General features: G+C 37.6%; 1 protein-coding gene across 2 annotated transcripts in view; it reads right to left on the bottom strand.

The window, feature by feature from the left end:
- Positions 1-13,469, bottom strand: part of mlphb (melanophilin b) — a 42,901-nt gene extending 29,432 nt beyond the window's left edge. The window contains exons 1-5 of one of the 2 annotated variants that reach the window (XM_053626327.1): positions 13,241-13,469; positions 6,903-7,042; positions 5,059-5,280; positions 4,612-4,751; positions 3,102-3,166 (exon numbers count right to left, since the gene is read on the bottom strand). In XM_053626327.1, the coding sequence (XP_053482302.1) occupies positions 3,102-3,166; positions 4,612-4,751; positions 5,059-5,280; positions 6,903-7,030 (555 nt within the window). In that variant the 5' untranslated portion in view covers positions 7,031-7,042; positions 13,241-13,469. The remainder of the gene's footprint in view (positions 1-3,101; positions 3,167-4,611; positions 4,752-5,058; positions 5,281-6,902; positions 7,043-13,240) is intronic. The other variant, XM_053626326.1, reaches the window with a different exon arrangement.
- Positions 13,470-16,081: the final 2,612 nt, after the last annotated feature.

The raw sequence follows: 16,081 nt of genomic DNA, 5'->3' as shown, positions 1-16,081 counted from the left end.
AAAAAGAGCCATGCTCTAAGTTGTTTAACTCATGTAAATGAAAGCTGAAAATCTGCTCAATCTGCTTGGATTAATTTTTTTTTTTTTTCTCGAACAAAAGAACTGGCCTTGCTGGTCTAATACTGTTGGAGGGGATTGTATCTTTTCAGTATTCTAATTATATTCTGTATTGTAATGGAATGCATTAATTCCAGTTAAGGCACTGCTGGTAAACTTAAGCTGATGTCCAGGTACCACTACTGACCAATATATATTGTATTTTATAAATACAATATAAAATTTTTATATGCCAACATTTAAGGTAACAATTTTTTTCTGTTGTCTGGTTTAACAATTCACTTAGTTCAATCTAGAGCTGCAACAATTAATCGAGAAATCGATAATTTCATCAATTATGAAAATCATCTCATGATCGATTAGTCGGACTGCGCACGGCACGGGGTGCATTTACTTATTGCGTTACTTCTGTTCCGAAAACACGCATCGGAGAGTACAGACAAAAGTTGTGTCCCTAATGATGTACCATCTAGTGTATGAATTTTAGAAGGATAGTATTGTCTCAAATGGAACACTAGCATTTTTTACTAACTGGAAGTATAAGCTGTTTCCCAGGTGATTGCACGTGACATCAAACACATGTAATGTGACGCTGCTAGCTTTAGCAGAATACCGAGTCAAAGAAAATTAATTTCTTCACTTGACTGTTCATCAGCATTACATTTTATGCCCAACATGACCTCAGTCACCATTAGACAGAGGCGTAATCACTGTCGCGTTGCTTCTCACTCACAATGTAAGTGCGTTGATGAACAGTGGGAGATTAAGTAAGATCTATAATGTCATTAGAATGCTACGATCAAAGTAAACAAAGTAAAACAATATGCCTAAAGGCAGTGATTGTTATATATATTTACTCAGCAAAAAAAGAAACGTCCTCTCACATTCAACTGGTTTTATTTCCAGCGAATTTTTTACGAACACTTGATATTACATCAGCGTGATAAAAACTACCTAAAATGACAGAACCATCTATGGAAAAAAATTATTTGAAGTGTAATTTGATTGTTTAGTTTGTCTCACGTCCCATTCGATTACATGGAGAGGGTGGGGTTTATGACCTATACTGCATCCAGCCACCTGGGGGAGATTGAAACGTTTTGGCTTCACTTTTCAGGACTTGTGTGGCACACTTGGTGGCCACTAGCTGATTTAAGTACTGCAGTGCAACTCATCCTCATGGACTGCACCAGATTAGTCAGTTCTTGCTGTGAGACGTTACCCCACTCTTCCACCAAGGCATTTGCAAGTTCTTGATAATGTCTTGGGGGGGGGGGGCATGTTACATTTAATTTTCCACTGCACAGATCAGCTGTCCTTCCTCTCTCCCTGTAGCACTGTCTTAGGTGTCTTACATTACAGACAATGCAGTTTATTACTCTGGCCACATCTGCAGTCCTCATGCTTCAGTATGTAAAAAGGTCAGTAGAAAGGTCTCTTTAGTGTCCAAAGTTATTGTAACTGTGACCAGGCCTACTGCCTGTAAACTGTTAGTGTATTAAGGACTGTTCCACAAGCTTATTTGGATTTTACAAAATTATCTTTAAAATATAGTCTGCTGAAAAAGGGACGTTTCTTTTTTTTTGGCTGAGTGTGTATATATATATATATATATATATATATATATATATATATATATATATATATATATATATATATATATTTATAGTGTCGCGACGGGCAGAGAGCCGACGCACACAAGAAGGAAATCGCTCCTTCTCCAACTGCCGCACCGGCACGACGTGGGCAGCTTCGTGCCGAACATTCCGCCAGCCGGAAGGACCGCAAAAGGACCGCGGGACTGACGCGACACCGGCCAGCGATTGGCGGACCCAACGGAGAAACTCCACCACTCAGGCGACGGCGGAGGAGGATAAAAGGGCGCGCTTCCGGCCGTACGGGAGAAGAGAATACCGTAGCGACAAGACGGACTCCGTGCGTAATTTCCAGCGACATAGCGACTCGCAATCACCGAGCACGACGGTAACCTCACGCCCCACGCTAATCTCTCTCTCTCTCTCTCTCTCTCCCCACAAAAGGTGCAAGCGCGGACGAGATCGCCGGGTGGTGAGAGTCCCACCTACGGAGGACGCCGGCCCGGGAAAACTCTCGCCCCCGTCTCGGGAATCCCGCCTCCGCCACGAGTAGCCTACACCGGCAGTCACGCCTCCACAAGCCCCGCACTCATCCCCTCACAACCCACTCACTTCACCCTTGCACCAATAAACCACCGTTTGTGAACGTTCTTCTGCCTCCTGTGGGTCTGTACGCCGCCCTTCCCCGGGCTAATTCCTCACAATATATATATATGTGCCCTCCACTAATATTGGCATCATTGATAAATATGAACAAAGAAGGCTGTGAAAAATTGTCTATTGTTTAACCTTTTGATCTTTCATTTAAAAAAATTCCCAAAATACTTTGTTCTCATCGATATCTAACAATTGCAAATACACAGGTTTATTAAAAAAAACAAAACTTTTTTTAAACATAGATGTGCCGATGAGTTTGTATGTTTTGGATCATGAGCAGATCCTTTCTTTCACCCAATTATGAATACAGTTTCGTAGATATGGGGAATTAGTAACTATGGGGGTAAATACATCTTCACACAGCCCAGTTGCTTCAATAACTTTTTTTGCTTCAATAAATAACATTATTTAAAAACTGTATTTTGTGTTTACTCAGGTTGCCTTAGTTTTATCTTAGATTTTGTTTTTAATTTCTGAAACAATTTGGTATGAGATATACACAAAAACAGAAGAAATACTTTTCACAGCACTGTATACTTGACAAAAACCACAGTAAGCGCTAATAATTTATGTAATACCAAGATTTTGGTTCATACAATTCTAGCATAAAGGAATTTCAGAAAAGAGAAAAACACCAAGAATGTTCATATGAAAGCAGGTAGTCTTAAGAAAGATAGCATTATATTACTCAATGCACTTACTTGTATTAGTTCTTTAATAATTTAATGTCAGTGAAAAATGTACATGTGAATAGATTAATAATTGAATAATTGATTAGTGATAAGTGAATACCAGTTTGCAGTGTTGTCTTCCAGAGCCATTTGAGTGTCTGTCACCTTGGCTGAAGGATGAACCAACTGTATGGAGAAAATTATGTATAGTGTTCCCGATTGTAGTAAGACGCTAAAATCAAAATTATTGATTTTATACTGCAACAAGTTTCAAATTATAAACTTGTGTAAACTAAGACATATGAGACAAAGCAAAGTTCTATTTCTTTATATAGACATTTGGTTTTGTAGAATAATTATATTTCATTGAAGTACTATACAAGTGTATACAGCTTGAACACAGTAATTCATCAACACTGAAAAATGGCATCATCCTTTTCTTATCCTTTTCCTCTTTTTTAACTACAAAAGTAAAGGTAACTTTAAATTCATCATACTAATGAAATAATTAATTTAAAAAAACCTGATATTTACATAATGAAATAGGTGAAATAAAACTGCAGATTTGGTGAAATCTGCAGTTCATGTGTTTTTGATCACTTGAAATGCTGCCATGTTCTAACTTAATCATGTAGCAAGACAATGACCCAAAATGTGGAAGGTTTTAGACTGGCCAAGTCAGTCACCAGACCTTAACCCATTTGACCAGCATTTCACCTCCTCAAAATGAAACTAAAGGAAGAAACCCAACAAAACAAACAACAACTGAAAGATGATGTGGTACAAACCTGGAAAATCATCACAAAGGAAGAATGCAACAGTTTGGTGATGTCAGTGGGTCACTGGCTTGATGCAGTCATAGCAAGCAAGTGATATGCAACTAAATATCTAAATATTATTTACTTTCTGTTCCAATAATTTTGCTCACCTAAAAATTGGGTGGATTGCCACCAAAGGTGCCATGTTTTAAGTTGCTTAACACCTCTATATTTCAGGAAATTAAAGTTGAAATTCTGATCTAACACCTCATATTGATCTTTTGATCTCAGAGCCAAATTTCTTCAGTGTATAGGAAAAAAAAAAAAGAAAAAAAAAGAAAGAATTGGCCTTGTTGTTTCAATATTTTCAGGTGGTACTGTATGTTGTGGGGAATGGTTCTAATTTGAAACTGTTCTCTTGCTGAGCTTCCTTTTCAGGGAAGAGCAAGCTGAAAAATTGGATAAAGCAGACTAACTAGGTTCTTGGAGCACATGGAGAAAGAGCCAGACATGTGACTAGGTCAGGGAGCAAGTCACATGGACAATTAAGCATAGCTAAGTCTTCTCCTTTCAGGATCTTCCACTAATTCTTTTCAAGTGCAGGGGCTATCCATGCCACATACCGTCAGATGTTTGGTTGTGTAATAAAATTTAGTAATAAAATGGTAATATCTGAACTATATTTGTGATAGGTAAGATATACTTTCACTTCTGTGTTAGAGAAAGTGGTGTGAGGTAATCCTGTAGAAACCCTGTACAAAGGATATCCTTTCTCTAAGACAAATAAAGAACCTGACTGAACCATCTTATTTAAAAGTTCTTTGTAATGCAGCAACTAAACCCTTATTTGGGACATACTGTGTATGAACCTACCTCTCAGGTCAGGCTGGGAACAAGACTGACCTCCATGCAGCCTCTTGTACAGTGACATCATCACTTTTGCACTGCCAGATTGCTTAAAACGAGCATATACATTCTCGTGGAACCACTCTAATTTACCAATCCTCAAGACTCTGCAATAAAAGACATACAAGGTTTTTGTTTTAGGGGAAAGAAATATTGATATAATGAGTTGTCTACAACTCAACACAACAGGCACTCTAGCAAAATGAAGTTATTTCCCTACTGAAAACCATTCTACATTATTAAATATGGTATATCACATATATGTATATACTACATTTATGCACATATATGTACATACTACATTTACATAATTGAATTGATAATTGTTGAAAATAAAGTAAACTGCATATTGTAAGGTAGTTTTCCTACAAGATCCAACTGGGCTAGTTTAAGAGAGCTTGTTCTAGAACTTACTTGGCCATGTAGCATGGATCACACAACCAGCCATGCTCTTTTTTGTTGAAGCAGCTGCAGGCTTTGCAGATAAAGACTTTGCAGTTCCTGCATTGACATTTACTTTTGAGCAGGAACTTGAATGGCTGCAGGCAGTGTATACAGAAAGAGTTGCTAAGGTTGGAATGGTCGGTCAGCAGATTTCTCTTTGTATCTTCTGTCAATATGTTTGACTGAAGATCTCTGCAATGTACAGTTGAATTAAACAGAGACAACTGCATTTCAGTTTGTGAATGGTATTTCAATTTGTGCATTACTTCTTCTGCTCAAATGCATTTATCAAATGAATCTTGTTAAAAAAAAAAAAAAAAAAAGTTATTGTACAGTGACCTGGGACCTATAACGTTTTGTACAGATTTCAGAATGAAAGTAAGCACGGGCACACAATCCAGGAAATGGCACAGTCATGCACACATGCACTATGATGGAAACACAAGTGAAAGTATTTTTTCAACATTTGAATAAGCTAATATACCACTATAAGTTAGAATGCATGAGCAACTTTTAGGACCATGACCCCCTGACTTTGCTCACAGAACAGCTTCAATTATTCATAGCATGAATTCCACACAGTGTTGGAAACATTCCTTAGCAATTTGGTCCTGCAGATTTGTCAACTGCTCACAAGGGCTGGGAGGGACATTGGTATTAAAGTGAATACCGTTATTATGCAGTGCCACAATATGGATTTTACCATACCATGTATATTGCATGGATAGCCCAAAACACAGTGAATCAGAAACAGCCCTGACATAAGATAAATTAAATATGAACTTGAATAGGGTAAATAAAATATTAAAATCTAATAAAATCTAATAAAATATTAGAAACTTAAAAGAACTTGCATGAAGTTTAACTATTAAGTGTTTACAATGAATACACAGGCAGATTATCATTGCTGGTGAGTTTCATAATATATGGTAAGTGTAAAGCCCATTTTACACAAAAAGCAATGTTGCATTGATTTTCTGTGCTTTCTTGCTCTGCTTTAGCAAATATAACAATGTAAATTTCTGAAATGGCAGTCAGATTATTGCGATGCTGTGGTTGGGTGTAAAATGAGCTCAAGATGAGCTCCAATCTGAGGGAAGCGTATTATACAGATCAAGTGATGAACGTAAATATGAACAATATTTTTTTTTAAAATTGCAATATGAAAAGAATAAAGAAAATTTGTGCATAATGTGTCATATCACAACAAACCAGACTACAGTTCCCATCCTGCACTGTCGCCTACAAACATGGCCACCATGGACTACACTTCCCACAAATACATGTTCACCTTCTCCGGACCACTAGTCAGACACACTTGTTCCCAATCACACTCACAATCACACCACACTTTAAAAGAGACCGCTCATTCACAATGTGTTTTAGCGAAGTAATATGCACAGTTGCTATTGTCTCTCTTTTACCAAGCGGTTACCTTGTTCGATATATTTACTCATGGTTTTTGATCTTGTTTCTGGTTACTCGTCTTTGATTTTTGCCTTGCTTCGTTTATGGCTGTATGTTGATCGCCTGACCCCTGCCTGTTATTTCGACCATGCCTCTGTCTTTGGATTTATCTGCACATCTCTCTTCAATAAAGTTCTTAACTGTGATTGCATCTGTCCTAAACCTCATTTCGTGACATAATGGATATGGGCTAAAGCGAATACATGCAATTTGAGTAATATGCAAAAAATTAATATGTATTTATGAAAAGCTTCTGTGGGCATTTACCCCCATCAAATGTCAGGGTTCATCACTTCAGAATGGGCTGCACTAAAAGACTTGTACACCCAAAGTGACCGCATTCTTACCTGAGTCTGTCCTCTTCTGTCTTCCGTAGGGTAAAATCCCTCTGAATCACCTGCCAGATGTGTCTTGCCTCTTCATCGGTGAGTCTCGAGAGATCCAGCTTTGTCTGCTCGGTAATATTCAACGTCATAATTTTCAAGCTCTGGTCAGAGGAATAAAGGCTGTTTAAATAAGAAACTGCACATGTAAAATATGGTAATTTATACACATACACCTACATATGTGTATACACACACACACACAGTTGCAATCAAAATTGTTTAACCCCCATTGCAAATCAGGTTTATTGTCAAAATTTACAGACTTTCCACTGTTTGCAATTAACAAATCAAACATGAGCAATTCAAATAAATAAATGCTTCACGTGGTTTCCCAAATTAGACTGAAAATTTTTTCAACCACTTCATGGCAAGCATCTTTAGTACTTAGTAGAGCACCCATTTGCTGTTATGATCTGCTGCAAACAAGATGCATAGCTTCTGGCAGCGTTCCTGAGGAATCTTAGCCTATTCCTCATGAGCAATGGCCTCCAGTACAGTAATATTCTTGGGTTTGCGTGCTGCAACCGCCTTCTTCAAATCCCACCAGAGACTATGGGGTTTGAGTCAGGTAACTGTGATAGCCCTGTAGAATCTTCTAGGACTTATGTAACTAAGCCTTGGCGGAATTTGAGGTATTCTTGGGATCATTGTCTTGTTGGAAGGTCCAATGATGCCCAAGCTTCAAGTTCCTCACAGACGGCATGACGTTTCCTCCCAGGATTTCCTGATACTTCAATGAATCCATCCATCTCCAACTGTTGCAATCAGAATTATTCAACCCCATTGCAGCATCAAATATATTATATATATATATATATATATATATATATATATATATATATATATATATATATATATATGTGTGTGTGTGTGTATATATATATATATGTATGTGTGTGTATATATATATATATATATATATATGTGTGTGTGTGTGTGTGTGTGTACATATACATGTATGTGTGTTTATATAATATATGTATAATGTGTGTGTGTGTGTGTGTGTGTGTGTGTATGTAAAAGGGCAACAAGGCACTTGGATTTTAATTTGTTTTGGCAACTCCAGCATTTAATTATCTGTTATGAGGGGGTGAATTTTATTTTAAGAAATTTTAACTCTTTCATGTTTAAGAGCTAATGGAATGAGACTAGTTTGAGAGCTACCACATCCTCCACTAGACCATGTCCATTTTCAGTCAGGGCGGCTAAATCTTCCATTTACTAATGCTGCATTTGTGGTGCCTTGCAAGTAGTAATTTGAGTGTTGCAATGACATGATTTCCCACCTTGGCATGTTTGTGCAATGTGCAAAGGGGAAAAAATACATGGATGCCTCCATGAAAGGGTCTCTTTTTTGTTTGCTCTGTCAAAGCAAAGCTTTAATCACACTTTTACAGTTACAGGCCTAAAAGCAAACAACAGTGAGTAGCGTTAGCCACAAGGTTAGTGTTACAGATTTAACAAAGTAGTACAGCGATAAACTAATTTAAAGCAGAATAGCACTTTACAATGTTAACAATGTGTGCAGCCATTCTGGTTTGACATCACTTCATAAATGGGAAAGGAACTTGTTGTTGAGAAGAACCCCAGGTTGAGATGTTGAGAAGTTGCGGGGGTAATTTCTGTAGCTTTTACTGGTTAGAGGTGGGAAATTACAAGTTGCAAACTTGCCTCGAAGGCAGTATAATTATCAAAATATTTTGCCAAACTGTTCAGAAGATGGCATGAACACAGCAGGCTGGATGTAAAATGGCCAACAAAAGAAGGAAAAAACTTTCACTTTACTCTTATTTGTTCTCAGGGTCTCTCCATTACTGTTCCTATTTGGTCCATAGCGATCTGTCAGCTGTAATTACAAAACTGTTCACCTAAAAAACGGCTGTCTTGTTAAGTTGGCTCATCATTTGATATTCACTCAATGTTCAGCATTAAAAATTGGCTTGTATAAAAATTTACACCAAGAATGTATACTTTGGAAAGTAAATCACTTCTACATTTGTAAAGTAATTCCCAGACAGTTACATTGGAAGATGTGTAAAGACAAAATATCTGCTTTATCAGTAGATAGCATCCACAAGCGGTTCTGCGCTGTGAAAACATGCACAAATTAATAAACCTATTTCAGTCCTTTGCTCTTTAATAGATTCCTCTCTTCTGGGAAGTCTTTCCACTGTATTTTGAAATGTGGCTGTGGAGATTTCTTGGCACACAGTTGGTGTTCCAGTTGATCCCAAAGGTTCAATTGGAGTGGGGTTGAGGTTAGGGCTCTGTACAGGACACTAAACTTCTTTGACATCAGTACTGGCAAACCTGACTCTCTGGTGCTTTGTACACAGGGGCATCGTCATGCTGGAACAGGTTTGGGCCTCTTAGTTCCAGTGAAGGGGAAATCTTAATGCTAGGGAATTCAGAATTAGGTGGAGTAAGACGCGAAGTTGGAGGCTCCTGCTGATTTCGATTAAAATTGTAATTAATTTGCTCTTTTCGGTCATACAATATATTTTGACTTATTCTACTCTGTTTCCTTGTTTGCAATTTTAACTTTTTGGCACGTTATAATGTGTGGAAAGAACACGAAAACCCGTGATAGCATTCAGACACGACGGAGGCCACGTGTGCGCGCCGCGAGCGAGCCTCCTTCTCCCCCTGTATCCACATCGCCGAGCGGTGACCCTACCTTCACCGCACTCAGGCTTGAGTTGCTGGCTTTACTGAGGAAGGACATCGCCGATATTTTAAAAAAGGAGCTCCAGGAGACTCTCGGGGGTGCGCTGTCTACTATCCAGCTTGACCTGCAGGCTGTGAAAACACAGCAGGCTAGTGATAAAGTCGTTACGGAGGCTAACATATCAACACTGAAAGGTACTGTTGGGGAAATGCAGCACGCGCTCTCCGGTTGCACCGATGACATAGTTCATATGAAGACTATTATCGAGTCTCTCACTGCGACCGTGACTCAATTAGAGAATAAATGTGAGGATTTGGAGTCAAGGTCACGGCGCAATAACGTTAGGATAGTCGGAGTTCCAGAGGGCGCTGATACCTGTACAACTGCTGCTGTAGCGGCCTTGTTAAAAGAGGCGTTTGGTCTGGAGAAGGAGCCGGTTTTGGACCGGTCCCACCGGACCCTTCAGCCCGAACCCCAAGCCTGGTGAACGACCACGAGCTATTGTGTGCAGATTCCACCATCACAGTGACTGTGTTGATATTTTACGCCGTGCGAGAGAGATCGGGGTGAACTGCATCACCTACACAGCGGAGTCTTTTTCGCTCTTCTTTTATTTGTATTTTTTGCACTCGGCCTTCCAGCTCTACAGAATTCGGATTTTTATTGAAGATATTGTTGTTGCATTACTCCGCCTAGATTTTGTGTACTTATTCCTCTTAAAATTTACTTCTGTATTAATGTGCTTCTCTCTTTTGATGCTCTGACCGGGTTAGAGTTTCTGTTTATTTAATTTTATTAGTGTTATCTCCTCGGCTTTACGTGCTACACTGTTATATTATTTGTTACAAGTCTTTAAAAGGTAAGGACATTATATTTATTATTGTGTGCAGACTGTTTATCAGTCTTGGTAATTTTGTTGGTTAGTTCAGCTTACTCTCCGAGTTGTTTTCACATTGTGGACAACGTTCGGTTTCTGTAGGATACACTGCTGTCTCATTTGTTTATGGAGACTTTGGGTGTGGGAGTTTGGAGGATTGTGAGAGTAAGCAGAACATGCCAATGCTTTGAAGGATGTAATGTTATTTAATTGCGAATCTGTTTTTAGAGGATTTAAACCTAACATGGTGAACAAATTATATTATAGAATTCAGGCAATTTTACTGGGTTATCTCATACAGTGTAGCAAGTAATAATCTGGAAAGACCTTTGTTATATCACAGTCTAAAACTGGATTTAAAGAGAAGCAAATTAGTAAATGAGTCACATGTAAATGAATCATACGTAAATGAATCACATGAAAATGTATCACTTGAATATGAATCACATGAAAATGAATCTCATGAAAATGAATCACATGTAAATGAATCACACGTAAATGAATTCAATAAAATCACTTGAATATGAATCTCATGAATATGAATCTCATGAAAATGAACCACATGTAAATGAATCATACGTAAATGAATCACATGTAAATGAACCATATGAAAATGAATAAATAAATTAAAGACGGAATCTTAATGCTAGAGCATACAAAGACATTCTATACAATTGTGTGTTTCCAATTTTGTGATAGTTTGGGCCTACATATATGGGTGTGATTGTCACCATACAGTGCATCAAATGTCCTATATTTTACTTTATAGCTTTAATAGTGAATGAATATGGTTAGATGTCCTATATTATATGTCTACATGGTCTTAACCCCTCTACTACCTCCTTTAATTTGGAAAACTGGGATGAAGAATTGTTTGCTCTGAAATTAGAATTTGCTTTACAACAACCAGTAATTGTATAAATCTTTTGCTTTTAATAAAACAGGATAAAAAAAGTGAATGTATTTGAGCTGAAGTGTAATACAAAATTCTAAAAACTGTCACATATTCCATGTAATGAAGGTTAGGACGGATGCAAGTGCAGAAAAGAGCTTTTAATAAAGAGAGGCAGGCAGACAAATCCAAATCATGAGACAATAGCGTGGTCAAAAAAACAGGCAATGGGTCAGGAGATCTACAAACAGGCATAAACTAGGCAAGGCAAGAGACGAGAACAAGTAACAAGAGCTTAATCAATGAACATGAATCAAAATGTGGAACAAAGTATAAACGCTTGGTATGGTGATGGTAACACTACGCAAAGTGCAAAGAGACACGAGGGGTTGATGACACACCTATGGGAAACAACCAATGACAAGACAGGGGCGGAGACAGGACAAAAACCATAAAAAAAGCAGGTGTAGAAAGTAAACAAAGTCAATGTCACTGAAGACCCAAAAGGGTGCGTTCGCTTCGGGCTCGCACTTCGGGTCTCCGAGCACGCTGTATGCTACAGCGCTAGCTCAAGGGGAAATCACGACAAAAACTAACAAGCAAAACACGAGTCAGTAGATCATCAACTGAGTAAAACCATAAAATATGACTATAAATCCAGCATACATCAAATAAAAATTCATATCTGGTCAAGAATGTTTGACACATAAAGAGAGGCTAGCTTTCCTGTGTTTTACATTTCATCACAATCTAGGCAGTGTGAGCAGTGCTGCTCCTGTCCTCTCTGTGAAAATTACATTTTCTTGTGGAGCCAGAAGTTGCATTGCACTGAATGTATACCATGGCATGAAATATGTGGTCTCAGTCATGTGTTTTTATAAACATACCTATCCTATATTGGCCGATAATGCAAAATATAGAAAATCATATACATAATATATTTTTACAAATGAGTTAAAGGTTTCACATGTTCAATTGCACATACACAGGGCTGAAATTAGTCATCATATGTTTCAAAAATCACTTCCATCCAAAATATAGGATATAAATAATAATATAATTATAATTTTAGATATTTATTGTCACATTTTCTAATGTTGTCAGGAATGAAAATTGTTGCCTGGGAATTATTTAACAAAATATAGAAATTTAGTTTTCTTTCCAAAGTCTACATTTTTTAGTTATTTTTAACAAGCTGATGTATGGTTTTGTGATTTTCCTATTAGTATTAATCAGCGTCATCATAAATAAATAAAAATGGGAAACATATTATTTAGCTCATATTATTTCCCCAGTGTAAAATCCTCACTAAAAATGCACACATGCATGAGATTCTATTACAGACAAATTTGTGCATAAAAAAGTTTTAGATTTGTCTGGCCTTTTTTTTTTTTTTACACAGGTATGAATAAATGAGCTCAGTATTGGGCTGATACAGTACTTGATACCCATATTAGTATCAATGAATCCCAATAATCATCATCATCATCATCATCACCACCTTGTGCTGGGACACAAGAATTCAGGACTTTTGTTGAACCTTTGTTCTACATATTCTCATACACACTCATACATGTGAAACAGCAAAAAAAAAAAAAAAAAAAAAAGAATAAAAATTGTAGTTATATACTCTGATTGAAATTCTGATTTAAATTAAAAAGCCATTAGTTTGTCTACTACAATCAGCTAAGAGCTAATTTAATACTACATTGTCTATAGAAACAGATGACCTTTCCTACATTTGATACAATGACATATTTTGCGATACATGACCTGTTATATATTTGAACATATTTGTATATTTAAAACAATTTTCATCTCCAAGAAAAACAACAACAACAACAAAAATATGACTCGTATACCTTACATTTTGAATTACAGCCTGTGAGGTAATCCCTTAGGAGCTCAACTGGACAGCTGCAGGCAGAAAGTCATACAGCACTGCTTATCACATGTCTTATTAACAGTGAGGGAGGAGAATGATGGATTTAATTTCGAGCAGCACAGACAGCCTTGCAGTAAGACACACCTCAAATAGATTTACAGCTTACTTAAAGCTTCACTGTAAATTTATTCAATCAGTCTCAGTAGTCTCAGTCTCATAGAATATCCCTTTTTTTAAATTTAGAATTTTAATTAGAAAATAAAATGACCAACATTTAAATAGGACAAAACCTCAATTTTATTTGAAAGGCTGGTGAAGTCGCGGGGTGACATATAGCCATCTTATGTACATCCAGTTACTTTAAAGTACTTTAATAAAAGTGCACCCCCTATCTGTGGATGCACGGTACCTGCATTGCTTTTTAAGCTAGGATGTTCTGTCAGTGTGATTTCAGCCTCTCCAGTTCAGCCCCTTGTTTAAAATCAGTGTAGATTTTGAGTAGTATTCAGAGACTAAAGCCTGCATATACTGAAGAAGGAGAAGAAGAAGAAGAAACTTTATTTTATAGAGCACCTTTAAAAGCAGTTTTTTAAAGTGCTGTACACAAAATATACGGTATAGAGAAATGTTTTTTATGATAATAGATAAATAATAATAATAATAATAATAATAATAATAAAAGTAGACATCAGCAAGAAAATGCTGGTTTAATAAAGAATGTCTTGAGTTGAGCTTTAAATATGTCAGAGGTCTGAGCTTCCCTAAGTTCGAGAGGAAGAGCGTTCCAAAGGGTAGGAGCATAGACAAAAAAAGCCCCGTCACCCATAGATCTTAAGCAGGTTTGTGAAACACTTAAGAAATTTGGGGTGTAATGGATTAACAAAGCAGATAAGTACTGAGGAGTCAAGCCATGTAATGCTTTGTATGTCAACATCATAAATTTAACACGGAATCTGACCGGGAGCCAGTGCAAGGACTCCAAAACAGGAGTAATATGATTGCATGTCCCAGTCAGGATCCTGGTGGCAGAGTTTTGTACATATTGGAGCTTATTGAGTGTGGATTTAGAAACTCCGGCTAAAATGGTATTACAGTAATCTATTTGAGTGACAACGAATTTATCAGCTTTTCAGCTACAGAGAAATTTAGCACAGTGTGCAGTCTTGCTATATTTCTGAGGTGAAAAAAAGGATGCTTTAACAGTGCTCTGTACAAAAGAATCAAATGTAAGACTGATATCAAAAATTACTCCAAGGTTCCTCATTTTACTTTGAGTCTCTAGAACAGAGCCATCAACCAACAAAGACAGTGGACCAGCTTTGAGAATTTGATGACGGAAACCTATAAGCATAACTTCAGTTTTACCGTTATTCAGGCACATAAAATTATTATTCATACATGTTTTTATCTCAGAAATACAGTCAGAAAGAAAACAAACATCAAGGTTTTCACCAGATTTTGAGGAATAGATTTGGGTATCGTCAGAATAAAAGCGATAACGAAGGCCGAGCGATCGCAGCAGATCCCAAGTGGAGATAAATAAATATTGAAAAGTAAAGCGCCTAAAACTGAGCCCTGAGGAACACTAGTGAGCACAGAGCTAGTGTCAGATCTGTACCCACCCAAGGAAATAAACTGGGAACAGTCAGAAAATAGGATTTAAATCAGTTTAAAACTGTCCCCGACACAGCAAAAACACTTTCAAGACAGGTAAGTAAAAGACCATGATCAACAGTATCGAAGGCGGCTCTAAGATCAAGAAGGATGAATCAGAAGCCATCAACAAGTCAGTGGTAACTTTGACCAAAGCCGTTTTAGTACTGTGAAATTTACGCAAAACCTCTAACAAAAATTGTTAAAATCATCCAGGGTAGCATTTTCTTTTAAAGGGGAGGGAAATCCCAGAATATTTACTTTCATATGAGTCAATAATCACTACTGTGGAGTGTGACAAATAAATTCAATACTGAACACAGGCACCTCCAAACCAGGCCTCTGGTAAAAAGAGTTAGTCTCGCATCATAAAAGCATAAAAAACATATACACTTAGCCACTCTGTAATTACCAACTTTTGGTCCATAAGTTACAATTTTCCTCTTTTAGTTACATGTGCATAATGCTGAGTCGCTAATGTGGAGGAGCAGTTTTCTTCTCATAATGCCACACTCATATCTCCAAAGTTGCCAAGTGATGACTACTTGCACTATACACGCTGGAGTTGGTACCTCTGTTAACCCAGTAGCTATGCTAAAGGTGTGTCTCAGCAACCCTTTGTACACAATACCAAGTAACAAGTCATTCATGTCTCTTGTAGTTTGTCTATAGTGAGCATGTAGTGAGCACAACTGTTGTTGTTTGGGACATGCACTGTCCTAGGTAGTAACCAACCACAGCACACAATTTAGTGAAGTATACAATTTTCTTTGCCTGGCTTCATGTTAGCTATTAGCAGATTAGCAGTGCAAACTAACTACGATTTTTAATTTGATTTTAATTTTAGTTTGCTACTGCAAACTGCTAAATGGTGCTATAATCATAGAATTTCTATAGGCGTGAGCTGAACACATCTGTAATGGCAGGCTTGCAGCCCACATGCACCAGGACCAACATGCTCCTCACACAACTGCTGCCTGTTTGTTGTGGACAGCATGAGACCACATGGCTGCAGGGCGAGGCGATAGAAGAACACACGGCTGGCAGCCAATGAGTGGAGCTGCTGCTCTTCACCCTCCTGCGGGAGCCAGGAGAGTATAAAAGGGCGCAACCAACCCAGATAGGTGAGCAACTTCTCCTGCCTAGGTCCCGCTTATGCGTATTT

This window comes from Ictalurus furcatus, chromosome 6 (assembly GCF_023375685.1).
Source record: "Ictalurus furcatus strain D&B chromosome 6, Billie_1.0, whole genome shotgun sequence".
NCBI lineage: Eukaryota > Metazoa > Chordata > Actinopteri > Siluriformes > Ictaluridae > Ictalurus > Ictalurus furcatus.
Note: the sequence above shows the minus strand (reverse complement) of the source record. Positions and strands in the feature narration are given on the sequence as shown.